Source organism: Pimephales promelas, chromosome 8 (genome assembly GCF_988280905.1).
Source record: "Pimephales promelas chromosome 8, fPimPro1.hap1.1, whole genome shotgun sequence".
Taxonomy (NCBI): Eukaryota; Metazoa; Chordata; class Actinopteri; order Cypriniformes; family Leuciscidae; genus Pimephales; species Pimephales promelas.
Genome location: NC_142776.1, coordinates 29,002,122 through 29,017,917, shown reverse-complemented (window position 1 = coordinate 29,017,917; position 15,796 = coordinate 29,002,122). Strand labels below are relative to the sequence as shown.

General features: G+C 38.9%; 2 protein-coding genes across 4 annotated transcripts in view; both read left to right on the top strand.

Annotated features, from left to right (window-relative positions):
- The window catches only part of col7a1 (collagen, type VII, alpha 1), a 62,575-nt gene extending 61,391 nt beyond the window's left edge, over nucleotides 1-1,184 (top strand). Inside the window, exon 119 of the mRNA XM_089134294.1 lies at nucleotides 108-1,184. The gene's annotated coding sequence lies outside the window, so the exon portion shown is untranslated. The remainder of the gene's footprint in view (nucleotides 1-107) is intronic.
- Nucleotides 1,185-1,874: 690 nt separating this feature from the next.
- On the top strand, nucleotides 1,875-13,176 carry LOC120474391 (G protein-coupled receptor 22). Of its 3 annotated transcripts, none has more exons than XR_005621773.2 (3): nucleotides 1,875-2,188; nucleotides 7,101-9,170; nucleotides 9,210-13,176. XR_005621773.2 is itself a non-coding variant. In XM_039664616.2 (3 exons), exon 3 carries the CDS (start codon nucleotides 7,209-7,211, stop codon nucleotides 8,784-8,786), a length of 1,578 nt encoding a protein of 525 aa, XP_039520550.2. In that variant the 5' UTR covers nucleotides 1,892-2,188; nucleotides 6,862-6,944; nucleotides 7,101-7,208; the 3' UTR covers nucleotides 8,787-13,176. The 3 variants fall into 3 exon arrangements, 2 of the variants coding, with proteins under 2 accessions (XP_039520549.2, XP_039520550.2); XM_039664616.2 differs by adding an exon at nucleotides 6,862-6,944 and having other exon boundaries at nucleotides 1,892-2,188; nucleotides 7,101-13,176; XM_039664615.2 differs by having other exon boundaries at nucleotides 7,101-13,176.
- Nucleotides 13,177-15,796: the final 2,620 nt, after the last annotated feature.

Sequence of the window (15,796 nt, the reverse complement as noted above, 5' to 3'; positions counted from 1 at the left end):
AATCCATATTTGCTCATGAATTATTAATTGGATGGGATAGAGATAAGGTTCTGCACTGCATCTATCAATAAGAGGTTTTCCTTACAATCCTGTCTATTCTGTTTTAGAATTGTGTTTTAGCTTGAAGACAAGAGCTGACTGTAAATGGATCTCTAACTCATCAACAATATAAAAACCTAAACCTCAGTGTTGAACTCTGCCATCATGCACAAGAGATTGAGGTAAAGACTGATGTCAACACCTTTTCCTCAATGGGACAAGCAAATTTTAAATATTGATCAGATCTTAAAGATCTTTTTCTTGTTTATTTATTTTGTGTCTGTTGAGCTGCCAAACAACTGTTAATCTTGCTGCCAGTCTAGATTCATCTAGACATATTGTACTGCAGACAAAGGTAAAATAGAAACATTGTTTATAACATAACATACTGTCCATGTACGGATCCACAAAAACATTTACGTAAATAAGTTTATACGCAAATATACATGTACGTTAGTCGCAGCATACCACATTATCTTTCAATTTTCACTTAATCCTTGATGCCAAAATATTTACACCCACTGACATTTTCTCAGGTGCTAAAAACAGAAACGAGAATACAGTTTAATATTCCAGTTCTTAAAGAATTGATCTTAGACTCGTTCTTAGAATAAATCTATGCTGTACAAAATTGTACTGTACATGTAGATCTGTATTTTTATCTGTTTGAAAAGGAGAATGAATGTTCTTTCATTATCAGATGTTGCATGTTTACTTGGACAAATGGTGTTATTTTTAAAGATATTTTTATATTGCTGATTGATTTTTATTGTTTTTCATGTATTTCATTAATTATATTCAGTATTTGTGTTCCATTTAAGTATATGGATTACACTTCTACAGACCTGTTCATTTAAAGTGATGGAGCAGTTTACATTTTTATTTGCACAAGACTGTCTGTCTGCCAGTTTTAATGGCACATAAAAATTTTCCAGGTATACATTCATACACTGTAAAGTGATCAGACTTTTCTTCTTGTTCAACATTTTCTTGGAATAAACGTCAATATTTAAAGGGGAAAATAAACATGAGACTAGACAAAATGTTCATTGGATTGTAATGTTGGAACTCTCATTTTTACTATGAATAATAAGACTAGCCTTAAATGGCACAGAGCCTCATTAAAAAGTCAGTAACAACCTGTAGGACAAATTACATAGTCTCTTTTTGTTCTCTGTTCTCTCGTTGTTAATTTGCTGTCACTCTGTTGTCTTTTTTGCTTGTTTGTGCATCAATCTTTGTTACACATCTGATGATTCAGTAATGATTCTGGACCATCTTGTTAAGGTGCCAACAAACACTCATTACTACTCTTTCAGGGCTGTCACTCAAACACTGTTTTCATATTCATTTCTACTCATATTTATTCATTGACTGCATTATAGCCAGTCCATCTGTTACGGTATTTTGTTTTATATTCCCAAGTCTGCTTAATAACAAATGGTTTGAGTGCCAGTCTATATTTTTATTCTGTTACTTTAGAGGAATCTTCGTGCCTTTTAATGAGTTTATGTAAATCACTGACAACTGTCCATCAAATTTGAGGCTCCAGGGGTCAACCATGTCTTAATCTATATACTGTTTTAATCAATCCTTGGTACATTGAAAGAAATATATATATATATATATATATATATATATATATATATATATATATATATATATATATATATACTTACGCTCATATTTACATTTACAGCTAGTGACTGGCATTGAGATTTCATGTTTTAATTAATTCAAATAAAATAAAAAATAATAGAATATCAAATGTCATCCACGCAGAAACCATATCTTGTACATTTGTTTTTAAGAATCGCATGGACTGCAGACAGTAGCTTGTGCGTTTCCACGATGAAGCCTGCAGTGTGCGTGTGTGTGTGTGTGCGCGCGCGCTCGCGCTGAGAGAGCGGGTTCAGTACGTCTACTACACAGGATAGCGGCACTCATAGGTACTCACAGAAGCACCGTGGCGAATTCCATCAGCGTTTAGCACCACTGAAGGTGAGACATTTAGTCCGGGCACGTACCTGACAACTGACTGTCCCGAAGCCCCTAGGAATCTCGCGCTCTAGTAGAGTGAAAGAGAGTAGCGCGCGCGCTGCACGGACCGCATTGGAATGTAGCGGGGATTCCCGGCGCGCGGGGCAAGGTGAGTAGAAACCTTGATGCATCTTCACACTACTCACGAGGCTATATTTCCACTTGACTGCCATTCGAGTCGATTTTACCACCTCTCTTCATTCGTTTGGGTCTGTTTAAGTGGTACATTTTGAGAGCGCGCGCCTGGGAATAGAAATGAGAGACAATTAGCGGTGTCTTCTGATCTGGACGCGAGTCCTAATATTTCACACTGCAACAACAACAACAAAAATTGGCACCAATGCCATATGCGGGGTATTTCGCCACTACGGACGATTTGTTTACCGAGCAAATCCATGTGTTGCCTGTGTTCCCTGTTATCTGCAGTGAGCCTGTGTAGATACAATTCAAGATGTAATTTGAATAGCTATATTGCAAATGAATGTTTTTTTTATTCATTGGTTTGAATAGGCTAGCCATTATCAGTCACTGTGGACTTCTCAGCCTATGTGATGCCTTATGACATTCCAATTTGAATCAAGGCATCATCCTCTCACATTGATAATCTCAAACACAACTGGACACATGCACATGCTCAGAGACACGTGACTCCAGCAAAATTATTGAGGGGGAAAAAAGTTGAATACGCCTGCGTCAATCATTTGACTTTCATCACACCCATCATCATCTTTTGCTCCTACACGCACACACATTCTCACTGATTACAGCCAAATGGATTTTCAGATGCACTTCAGATCAGGCTGCAAGATGCCAGTTGAAAGAAGGAAAAGGAGCTTTTATGAGATTGTGTAAATTTATAATAAGATTAAAGGCTACAGTTTTCTTCTAGGACAAAAAGCGACAACAAGAAACAGAGCAGGCATATAAGTGGCCCTGATCTGTTGAGAATGTGTATGAAAGGAAAGAGGAATCTAGATCATCAGCTATTTTAGCTCCTTCTAGATGTGGAGTTATTTTGGTTCCTCCTTGCCTTGTGAATGTAGTTTCACATGTTGTCATGCTCTTTCTTTTCCACAGTCTAAACAAATGCCTTTGCATATTAATTCCACCATTAATATGCTCATTAGAAATCAATTTTGACTTGGAGACACACCAATAAATTATAAGATGCAGTGGTTTTAATGCCTCTGCTATTGTTATACAAGGAATAGAAAAAATGTATGATTGTTTACTCAACCTCATGTCATTTAAAACCTGTATGCTGTTATTTTTCTTGTCGAACGCAAAGGAAGAATATTTCCACAGTTTGCCTGGTTTGATGTATCATGTGACCAATCTCAGTGTGGCAGTGTGAATATGCAGAATAACAAGATTTGAATGCTGCAGCAGGGTTATTATAGTGAACTAAAACTAAAATATTGCTTTATCAATAATATTCCTGATCTTTCATTTCCATTTCCTTGGCATCCCAGCTTAGAAGAAATCGATATTGCGACAGAAACTTTTGACTCTCTTTTTTCGATCACTTTAGACATGGTTGCTCCTTTGCGCTTAAAGAAGATTAAAAAAAATAGTCCAAAGCCATAGTGCGAGCATAACAAGAATAATTTAGTTTTTTCGTACTTCATAAAAAGAGAATGAAGCTGCTAGATCTGCTTATTTTTCAACCCTATTAGAAGAAAATAAACATTCCCAGAGGTTTCCAATCTACCTTTTCTGTCAAAGATACTCACAACTGTGTTCCTTTCTAGAAAGAAATGATATCTGTGAGGATTTTCAGTCAGGATTTAGACCAGTACTGAGACAGTTCTCAGAGTCACAAATGATTTGCTCTTATCATCCAATCGTGGTTCTATCTCTCTATTAGTGCTACTCGACCTTAGTGCTGCATTTGATACCATCGACGACAACATTAATTTAAATAGACTTAAAAATTATGTTGGCATTAGTGGAATTGCATTACGAGGTTTAAATCATCTGACCGTTATCAGTTTGTAGCAGTAAATGTAGACATGTCATCAAAAGTTCAGTATGGCGTACCACAAGGCTCAGTACTAGGACCATTATTGTTCACTCTGTACATGCTACCCTTAGGAGATATCATTAGGAAGCATGGTTTTAGTTTTCACTGTTATGCTGACGATACTCAGCTCTATATTTCTTCACGCCCTGACGAAACTTACCAATTCACAAAATGAATGGAAAAACTGGATGACTAGTAATTTCCTACTACTTAGTTAAAAAAAAAACAGAGATTCAAATTATTGGCCAAAATACTTCTCACGTAATAATATACAATATTGTCTAACAACTGATGGCTACTCTGTCAAGTCTTCGTCGTCGGTTAGGAACCTGGGTGTGCTCTTTGATGCCAATCTTTCATTTGAAAGTCACATGTCTATTATCTGTTAAACCACATTTTTCTATCTAAAAATTAAATCTAAATTACGTCATATGCTCTCAATGACAAATACAGAACAATTAGTTATGCGTTCATGTCATCAAGGCTAGATTGTTGTAAAGCTATTATGGGTGGTGGCCCTGCATGCTTAGTAAACAAACAAGAAGCATGCTGGTCCAAACAAACACACAAGCTGGTCCAAAATGAACCTACTAGAACCAGGAAGTATGACCATATTAGCTCAGTTCTGTCAACACTGCACTGGCTCTTTATTAAACATCATATAGATTTTAAAATATTGCTGATCACTTACAAAGCACTAAGTGGTTTAGCTCCCCAGTACCTAAGCGAGCTCTTAACGCATTATAGTCCGTAAAAGCACTATATTAATGAATGGGACTTGACTTGACTATTAAAATTAAACTTATTTTATTAAGGAATATATTTCCTGCTTATTTTATTCCAACATTTACATTTAGTTTACCATAATGTAGATACTAGACATGTCATCATAATCTGTCATTTGATGGAAAAAAGCTGTGTGAATAACATGTGTTCTACAGAAAAATCACAATATGCTGGTTTAGAACAACATGAGGGTGAACAAATAATGACAGCATTTCTATCTTTGGGTGAACTGTTATGTTGCTTTACCAGGCAGGCTAAAAACCAGCATGGACAGACCAAATTGTCTTGGAAAAAAACAATAATGAAATAGAGTCTGATAAATGGCAGAGAGAGCTGAGACAGCATGGTTAGTCTAAAGAAAGATGGATGGATCTCAAGCATAGCACAATGATGGATAGATGGTAGGAGGTAAAAACAAACCTCCAGCGATTTCACAACACAGTGTGCACCTGCACCTCCCACTCATCTCTCATTCTCTCCCTCTCTCTTTCTCTCACCATTCCTTAGTACATGCAAAGCCGTGATCCCGCTTCTCTGACAAAAGTCAGTCTTACTTATTTTTGCCTCAGTGTCACTTCTAAGCGCATAAGATGTCAGGCTTCAGTTGTTCATCTGAGCCCTAAATCTAAGTCTTGTTCTGTCATTCAAAAGTTCCACTGCAGTGACCTCTTTTCATTACCACCATGGCATGGGGCGCATCAGCATGCCAACCGTATTGCCTTCCCTCCCTCTGCAGTCTCATTGTGTTAAACATCAAAACTTTCCTCCTGCGGTCAATATCACAGATGTGCTCAAGAGGCAAACTCTGAGCCCCACTTTAACAGCCACATTTTTTATTTTTTTGGACCAAACTGTACATCAGTTGCCATAGTAACAACCATCCTAGAAATGGGATCTGTCTCAAGTCAAAATCATTTATTTATTTATTTATGATTTTTTTTAATGACAGGCTGCTGTAATTGCGCAGCCTATAATTTGAGAGTTGACTTGATTTAAAGGCACATATTTTAGAGCACTTAAGATTGATTTTGTGTTTATTAGAATCATGTCCGTTTCTTCAACACGTTAAATTGCTAGTAGACTAATTACAATCTGACACCGAGCAGTCTTTCTACACTTCTGTATCCATTCTCCATAACTAAATTCATTAAGGTGTCCTTGGTCATGTGTGAGAGATCGTTCTGTGAAGCAATTCATCTGTCTGTTAAAACTTAAAGGGATAGTTCACCCAAAAAAGGAAAATTAGCCCATGATTTACTTACCCTCAAGTCAGGTGCACATGACATTCTTCTTTCAGACCAATACAATCGGAGTTATATAAAAAAAAATGTCCTGGCTCTTCCAAGGTTTATAATAGCTTGAATGGCCGTTTCTGTTGTGAAGTCTATAAAAGTGCATCTATCTATTATAAAAGTGCTCCACATGGCGATGTATTTGTGTAAGAAAAATATCCATATTTAAAACTTTATAAAATAAAATAACTAGCTTCCGGCACAACGAACGTATGGATTCCACTATAAAGCGCAACTTACGCGAGTAATGCAACTTACAACTGATATTTCCGCTACGCCATGAAGCACTACGCTACTTCCGACATCACAAGTTACTTTAGGTGTAAGTAGAATTTTACTTTGTAATGTGTTAAAAATATTAATATTTCTCTTACACAAACTCATCGTTTCACTTCAGAAGGCCTTTATTAACCCACTTTATTAAAGTGGACAGATGCACTTTTATGTACTTTTTAAAACAAAAGCAGGCATTCACTGCCATTATAAAGCTTAGAAGAGCCATTTTAATATAAATCCAATTGTATTCATCTGAAAGAAGAAAGTCATATGCATCTAGTATGACTTGAGGGTGAGTAAATCATGGGCTAATTTTCATTTTTGGGTGAACTATCCCTTTAACTGTGTGCGGGACTGCAGAATCACGTGTAAGTCATACTCATCGTTTCCGTTCTGTCTTGCTAGATCAATTACCTTATTACACTTACACCACTTTTTCACCAAAATGATGCCAGTGCTCGGTTGGTTGCATCGGTGAATCTCTAACGGTAATATACTTTTAAATGTTATATACAGTAAATATCTAAATAAATTCAGTGGGAAAGGGGTCACTGGATCTCACTGTGTCCTGCTTCAGTAAATTCTGTACATTTTGGCCTGTTCATTAATGCTGTATTCATTCTGTTTTTGTCTTCTCACCATAGAGCTGTCAATCGTTTATCAACGCCCCAAGAAAACACCTGAGTAGGTGGAGTATGGCCAGTGGGAGTGGCTGGCATTGCTATGCCTAAAGGCACGTGGCGACGGTGTCCATGGAGACAGATGGCAGCTTCACTGAGGGCCACGGTCTGTCCCTCTTACAGGCAGAAGATAGCGTGGGGGTCGGACTCGCACAGCAGGACGGGACGTGGCTGGGCTTCCGGGCTACACTGAGTGCTGTGCTGCTGCTGGAGTTGCTCCTGGGGGTGGGCGGCAATTTGACCGTGCTGGTGTTATACTGTGGTCACTGCAGCCTGTTGGAGTCCGTCAGCCATGCCGTCACGCTCAGCCTGCACACCCTTGACCTGCTGCTCTGTCTCCTCTGCCTGCCGATCACTGCCACGCTCCTCATACTGGGCGGAGCCTCGGTTCCTCACCACGCCCTCCTCTGCTGTCTTCACGAATCGGCAGCCAGCTTTGCCAGTGTAGGCACCGCACTCAACCTGCTGCTCATCAGCTTAGACCGCTATGACATCAGTGTCCGGCCAGCCAATCGCCTGCTGACGCCTCGAAGGGCAACCGTTTTGCTTGTTGCAGTGTGGGTGATTTCTTTAGCCATGCCACTCCTACCATTCGTGGAGGCGGGGTTTGTGTCGGGGCAAGGCGAGGGGGTGTTTCTGCACTCCAATAGCACTGTGCTTTGTTCAGAGTGGGGAGGAACTCTGCAGGCTCATCTGTTACTACAGGTTCCCGTGTTCCTGTGCTCTCTCGCTGTGATGCTGTTTACATACTCCCGAATTCTTCAGGCACTGCGCATCCGCATCGGACGCACGGCCAGGCCCCATCGAGACAGCAAACGACCCGGTCCTGGACTTCGTCTCTGGTTACGCTGTAAAAGGTCAATGAGGTCGCCGGATCACATTACGACAAACACACCCACTTCCCCCCCGCCGCTTTCGACTGCACCACTTATCACCTCAGATGCAGTTACCACGGTAACCATCAACACTGAGACGAATACTCCCTCACTCACCACCCCCCTGAGCCCCACCCCCATTGTGTCTGTGATAACTTCGCCTTTAAGCCCCACTCCCACTGCATCAATGGCAACCACGCCTTTGAGTCCCCCCGCATCTGTGTCTGTCATAACTAGCACCCACATTCCCACCCTTGCTACATCAGTGACCACGCCTTTGACTCCCATGCCCACTGTGTCTACAGTAACCGCGCAGCTAAGTCCCGCCCCCATCCAGAGTCCGTCTAGCATGGGTGTGGGCGCGTCAGTCTCGGCCATTTTGGCCCTGCGTCGAGCGGTTCGGCGCCACCGAGATCGAAGGGAACGCCGAAGGCGAGTCTTTCGCATGTCCGTCATCATCATCCTCTCGTTTCTGCTATGCTGGGCGCCTCTCTCCATCATTCCTCTTCTCATGCTGGCCATCGGGCCGTCTGATTGGCTAGAACGCCTGAGACTCTGCTTTCTGGTGCTCGCTTATTGGACGGTAGTGCTACATCCGCTGCTTTATGCGTTCACGCGCCAAAAACTGCGCAAAGTTCTGCATACCCGTCTGCGCAGGCTGCGGCCACAAAACACTCAGACTCGTATTGGCACTAACACCAGGATCCGTCGCAAGCACGGGGCAGATTGCAGCGATGCTACTGACCGCTGCCTGGCGGAGGCTGTTAGAGAGTGAGTGTTTGTGTGTATGTGGTTTGTAACTAGGCTCACACGGAACCTGAATGCGCATTCCCTTATATACACGATCCTTCTGTCCATTTATAAAACATCTTGGATAATTTAATTATGCTTTTAGCTGCAAATATGGATATTTTCAACATATTTCATCATGTTCAAATCCAAAGGCCGTAACCATGTTTTGAGCACTGGGGGGATCAAGGCACTTTTGTTTTTAAAAGGAATTAAGGGATTTAAGGGAACAAAGGGAAAACATTTTTTTTTTATTTGAAAATATGCTCACATTCAATCATAATGCCCAGGTATATGTTATTTTCCACGCACTGCTCCATCTCACGCACAGTTGAGAATATACTCTTTTGACCGCGAATGTGGACCAGGTGTGGACAGACGTGTTCAACGGGTTCATTACAAGTAAAAGTTGTAAAGACCGATTTTTACTTAAGTAAAAGTACAGAAGTACTCGTTTTTAAAAGTACTTAAGTATCAAAAGTAAATGTCAACGCATTGTTTTATTATTTTTGCATTGTTGTATGTTACAGTACCTTATGCCTCTGAATCTATGCCTGCCTACCTATCATCATATAAATAACAAATTTATTTCTAGAAAACGGTTCCAGTAGTGGCATTGAATGTGAGATTGTATAATCAATGATGTCTACAATGGTTTTGGATATCCAAATGGCTGTTCCCTCAAATAGTGCCATATTTAAAGTTGTTTGGCTTTTAGTATGAATGAATATGTTAGCCTATAAGCTAGTGTGCTCCAAAACACTGAAAAAACCCAACGGTGAAAATGAAAATCAGGTTGATGTCTGAATCCAACGTCAGATTGACGTTAATTTCAAACGTTGGACAGACGTTATATTGTGGGTGAAAATGAAAATCGGGTGGACGTCAGAAACCATCATCAGTCGGGTTGACGTTGACATCAGTGATGCCAACCCGACTTTCGTTTCAAACCAAAATGGAACCCTTGCAACCAAAGTCATCCCCTTACTGACGTTACAGCTTTCAACTCAAAGACCTTAAAAAGTATAAAAAAGTATGATATTTGTCTTTCAAATGTAGTGAAGAAGTTTCCAGAAAAAAATCATTCTCAAGTAAAGTACAGATCCCCAAAAAGTGTACTTAAGTACAGTGCTCAAGTACATGTACTTTGTTACTGTCCACATCTGCTCGCACATGCGCTGTTGTCCGTTCACAAGTCCGCGACTCTGTGCAGACACAAAAATCGGGCTGCATGCAGACGCTGTGACATCAGGGGACTGTGCTGGTAATGGAAATGATGTCACTTGAAGTATAGGGCCTACTCAAGGAGGTAATCCATCACCCGGAAGTTGAAGCCTTGTGGGAGCCGCCATTGTAGCAGAACTTCACCTGCTGTTAGCATCCCATTGACTCCCATTCATTTTGGCGTCATTTTGACAGCGAATAACTTTACACCTAAGGCGTCCAAAGACTTAATTTGTCCATTATTTATTTCTAAAGAATCACAACAATGTAAAAATGCTCAATTACTTTGTATCTTACGTTATGGCCCCGTGGAAGCCGTTTTTGTCGACACAAAGTCAAGGTAGAAGCCCATAAATCGAGAGTCCATAAAAGCTACGGGACAAAATATTTCAACAAAGTTTTGGAGGAATTAGGTGATTCAGATTTTGTTTGGACCAGCTACTAGAAGATTTTTAACTGTCAGACTGTCGTCACGCTGAGTTTAAGCCTGCGCAGTCGCTCAGACATCAGGCAGGAAGTGCAGTAATCGGGCTTCGGTCTTCTCCATTGAAATCAGTGGGGTCGTGTGTCTATTTCGTTTACTGAATGCCTAATCATATGCTGAATATGGTATTCCCCGTGTCGTCACATTCAGTTATGATTTGCATGAATCAAGTAAACGACAGCCTATATTTTCAATTCAAAACTGTGAAACTCTATTCTAAAACAGTTGTCAAATATTAAATGTTTAGCTAGGCTACTTACATCTCACCTCACACTTAAAACTGAAGCATTGAGCTTGAATCACATCAAACTAGTCTTCTGTGAACGGTAACAGGAACATCGATTTTTTTGTTATTTGATTGGCTATCTTAATCACTTTGATGCTGAAGAGCCTATAAGGCAGATTTCTAAGGCAAACCAACCTAAAAAACTAATTTGTCAAACTTTTTTTTATCATCCTAACAACAAACAGAGGGGTGAGTAATGGGTTAAGAATAAATAATATCAAATATCAGGGGGACAATTTGACCATGTCTGTTTGGGGGGGTGGAGAGAGATGTGGGCTTCTATGGTGGTTACGGGCCTGTTTAAATCCATTTATCAGATTTACCCCACAAATGTTAAAGAAAAAAAGAGGTTTCCGTGTGGGCCTATTTATGACTGTAGGTAAAATGTGTGTGCAGGAAACCATTCATGTGTTAGATGTGTTAGATGATATGTGTGACTCGCTCACCTCTATAAAGGAAATTTAAAAAACCTTGGTAGGTCTCTATTGTCCACGAGTGTGTAGTATCATTGGCAACTAATCAGCACAGGGTTTCTAAAGCACACTGAACTCTGAGGTCAACAGGGCACTGTCTAATTAACCAGTAGAGCACAAATATTCCCATGGTGCTACAGGAAAAGAGCAAGCCTGAGAGTAACCTACAGGTGTGAGTCTGCAAGAGGCCATGTGCAATAAATTACAAATCCAGGTTATGCCTCGCATGATTTCCATGTAAATTAATAACGATTCATTGGCATTCATTGTGTGGTGTTAAAAGTAACCGTCTATCCACCAGTACACATACATGTGCACATATTTTACAGTGTGCTTCTCACCGATAGTCTAGAGTGCAATAGATTTATCATTATGTTTATTAATGTATATGATCAGGGATGTAAATAATCACTAATATTTCTGTGGTTTGAAACTGCAGCCAATTTGAATTCTGCTCTAGGGCATCAGTCTCTGAAAATATTGACTAAACAACTTTTACAAAGTCGAAATTAATTTATTTGATTTGTGTCCCGTATATGTATATCTTGTCAGTGGTGGTGTGCATTATTTCAGTTTAAGATGATTATTGTATTACTTTACAATAGAGGAGCAATAAGTCTGAATTACAGTAATAAAAAAGATTCAGCCTCTTTACTTGTTTGCTTTGTTCCCCACCTCGGCTGTCTTCTTAATTCATATTAAAGAAGTATTACTTTTACACAACAGTTAAATCATATACTGCATTTAATATTAAAGCTGGTGTCCATATTTTTTCCTCTTCGTCGCCATCTCTGTTCGAAATCTGCACTTGCAGTCATTCGCGGAATTATCAACTTTACATGGGTTGTGCAACCTATAAAATAATGCAACCTATTTTGTTTCTCGAAGAAAATAGCGTCACAGTTAAGTAAGTTCAGTGGTGTTTCATTTTTTGTTGTAAAAAGTTACTAATTTAGTTCATTTATATATGGAGAAATGTCTCTCTGGAGAAAACCGTGATGTCATCGTCCAGATCAGTTCAGTTCTCTTATAATAATGTCAATGCAGGCAGATCACTGTTGTAGAAAATTGAATGAAATGTTAAATTGAATGTCCCTAACTAAGCAAGCAACAAAGGCGAAAAATGCGACAGTGGCACGGAACCAAAACTTGATTAAAAAAAAAAAAAGAAACGAATGGAGAAAAAAAACCTTGAGAGAAATCAGGCTCAGTCGGGGGGCCAGTTCTCCTCTGGCCAATGAACGAACAGTGTATGATTATGATTCAGGCAGCATTATAGGTCAGAAGTCAGAGTGGATTAGAACAATCAGAAAATATGAATCCAGTTCCATCTGGTTGAAGATTGGAGTCATCACACAGTATGGAGATGATTATGTTGAGGATCAGTGATGATGGCTGTTGTGTTGATGAAGCCTTCACAGCAGAGAGAACACAACCTCTGCTGACACTTCAGGGATGCGTTGTGGTCGTGTCTAGGCATAGGTCCTCCATCTGATCTGGATATGGCCCGGATCCAGCTGACATCATCACGCTTGGTCATGTCTATACAGGTCCACCATCTGATCTGGATATGGCCCGGATCGACTTCGTTAATCAGAAAGACTAACATTAGCGTAGATCCCATTTTTCTTATGATGTAACGAGTACATCGGATGTTATAGGAAGTGTTGCCGGTTCCGGCTGACCTAATCCATGCAACCTAATAATCATTTAACTGATTTGAATAATAGGAATATAATTTGTATAGGAGTGGGGCAGTTCTGTAATCACTCCATTCCAAATCCACTCTGGGTTTTTCTTCTCTCTCCCAGACAAATTGGTGTTTGTTAGGCCATAGTGAAGACGGAAAAAAAAACTAATCTGTACATTTTGAGTCTTCCTGATTAAAAATTAAAAAAGTTTGCTGTTTTGAATGATTAATAACAGTCCGAGTTACTTGCTCTGAGAGTTAATTGGTGTATGGTAGCGTCTTCTCATTACCTGAATTTATTAAAGGGTAGGATACTCCACCCAAAAATTAAAATGTTGTCATCATTTACTCACCCTCAAGTTTTGGGTGGAGTATCTCTTTAAGAAGTGCAGGCTTCTTTAATATATACAATTAGTCCAAGCTGAGAAAGGTTGACTGACTTCATCCCAGTTGATAAAAGTCAAACAGGCAATTAAGAAACCTCCTGTGTCTCTGTCAGCATTTGCAGCTTCACACAGAAGATCAAATGCCATATGAGGGATACTCAATAAAGTACCTGTTCAATCAGTGAAATAGCCTTTCAAAGTCTCTCTCTCTCTCAACTGGATTCAAAGACCTTAAATGTTATTCATCTTTAAAGACTTGGTTGTGGTTCATTCAACATTTGTGTGCAGTGAATGGGAGACATTCATTCCTTATTATGGGAGATATAAGCTGCACTCCACTTGTGAGGTCTGATCGTATTAATACTTATTAATGTTTGATGACACATACTGACATTTGCAGGAGCCTAATAATTGGAGGGCCGATACTGGCGACGGGGTCTTGCTCACAGACATGGAAGTCTCCCCTTCATGAAAAATGAAAAGAACTCTGACCACACTGGTTAATGAGGGATAATAACCATCTGGCTTCTACTTTTTCTTTAATTTCATCATTTAATTATAATTTATTTCATATCACCACACCACCACAAATATGAAATTGTAATGTGTGTTTTTATAATAGGCTATTTATTTAGTGGTCATATTGATTACTATCTAAAACATTGTGTGTAAGGTTTACACAAAATATTGTGGTTGTACCATACAACTGTGGTACAATGAGGTTCTGAATGATGACTATATTCATGCATGGATTTACTCCGTTCAGAAGTTTAATTTTGGTAAGATTTGTTACTGTTTGGAAAACGTCTCTTATACTCACTAAGGCTGCATTTATTTGACCAAAACTGAAACAGTAATATTGTGAAATATTATTAAAACTTAAAATAACTTAAAAATATTAATTTTAAAATGTAATTTATTACTGTGATGGTAAAGTCAATATAAAGTCTTCAGTGTCACGTGATCCATCAGAAATCATTATAATATGCTGATTTGGTGCTCAATAAATATTTAGCCTTAACACAGTTGAAAAATCCCTTTTCATTAATATTTTTTGTGGAAACCGTATTTTTTCCCCCTTTTTTCAGGATTCTTTGATTATTAAAGTTCAAAAGAGCAGCAATCAGGCAAAAGCCTTACAGTATTTTTTTATCAGTTTAATGCATCCTTGCTGAATAAAAGTATTCATTTCTATGCTGACCCTAAATGTCTGAATGGTAGCGTACATTGTTCCCCAAAGTAATTTAAAAATACCATAGTATTTTGATTTTATTCAGTTATAGGTATGTACCGTTAAATATACAGTAATATATTAAATTGTATAGCCACAGACATTTTATTTTATTAGGTAAACTAGTTATTATTAAGTCAAATATGTAAGAGTATGCACATGCATAGGCCTATGTAAACACACAGAATGGAGGCCATTATTATGAATGCATTCAAATGAGCTATTTGGAAATGCTCATTTATCTGTTGATGAGGTAAATTAATGTACATAATCAAATTTACAAATTACATGTTAAATTGTTACATGTTAAATTGTCTGACAAGCTCCCTCTTTTTATTTTGAAAACTCAAGTAGGCCTATGCTGATTAGTATGGACGCCTTCTGTTTGTGTGCCTTCACAAGCTAGGAGAGGAAGACAGAAAACGAGAAAGACAGAGGGTGGGTGGGTAATATTTTTTTTCTTACTGTATGCAACGTGAAAATACTGCCATGTATTCATTAAAATCTCTCTCTCGCTCCCTTTCTCACTCACACAAGGATATTTTTAATCTCATATGTTCCACTCACTGTCATCATCATCTTTCTCCATTGCTTTCTCTCCCTGTCCTTACTCCTCTCTTCTCCAGACTTGCATAAGAACAAAAAAGATCTGCCTGTGCAAAGGGAAAGTCACCTTGAAGGAGAGAGAGAGAGAGAGAGAGAGAGAGAGAGAGAGAGAGAGAGAGAGAGAGAGAGAGAGAGAGAGAGAGAGAGAGAGGCGCGTGGGTGGAATAACTAGCCGAGGGATGAATCTCATGTTGACTGAATCGGGCACATTCCTATGTGTTTGTTGCTTAAATATTCAATACGTAACGTTATGTCCTCATGTTTCCATGTAACGTAATCATTTTCTAATCTTTTTTTCCTTTAGGTTTCCTTGATTTGATTAGATTTTTATCTTTTCAAAAATGCTTGTTGAATTCGTGTGCGAATACTGTATGACAAAAGAAACAAAATTGCGTTTACAGAATTTCTATCAATCATCCTTTATCAACCTTCGGTCATTCATGTGTTTGCTGTATTAAAGCAAAAATAAATTCGAGTCAATTATTTCTAGCAAACAAACAATTTAATACGAATATATCGTGTAGCCACTTTAGCAAACCTCCATTGTCAGAGTGCAACAAACCATGTTATATAGTAAAACCCTGAATACACAAGCAAAAATTAGCTATTTTCACTG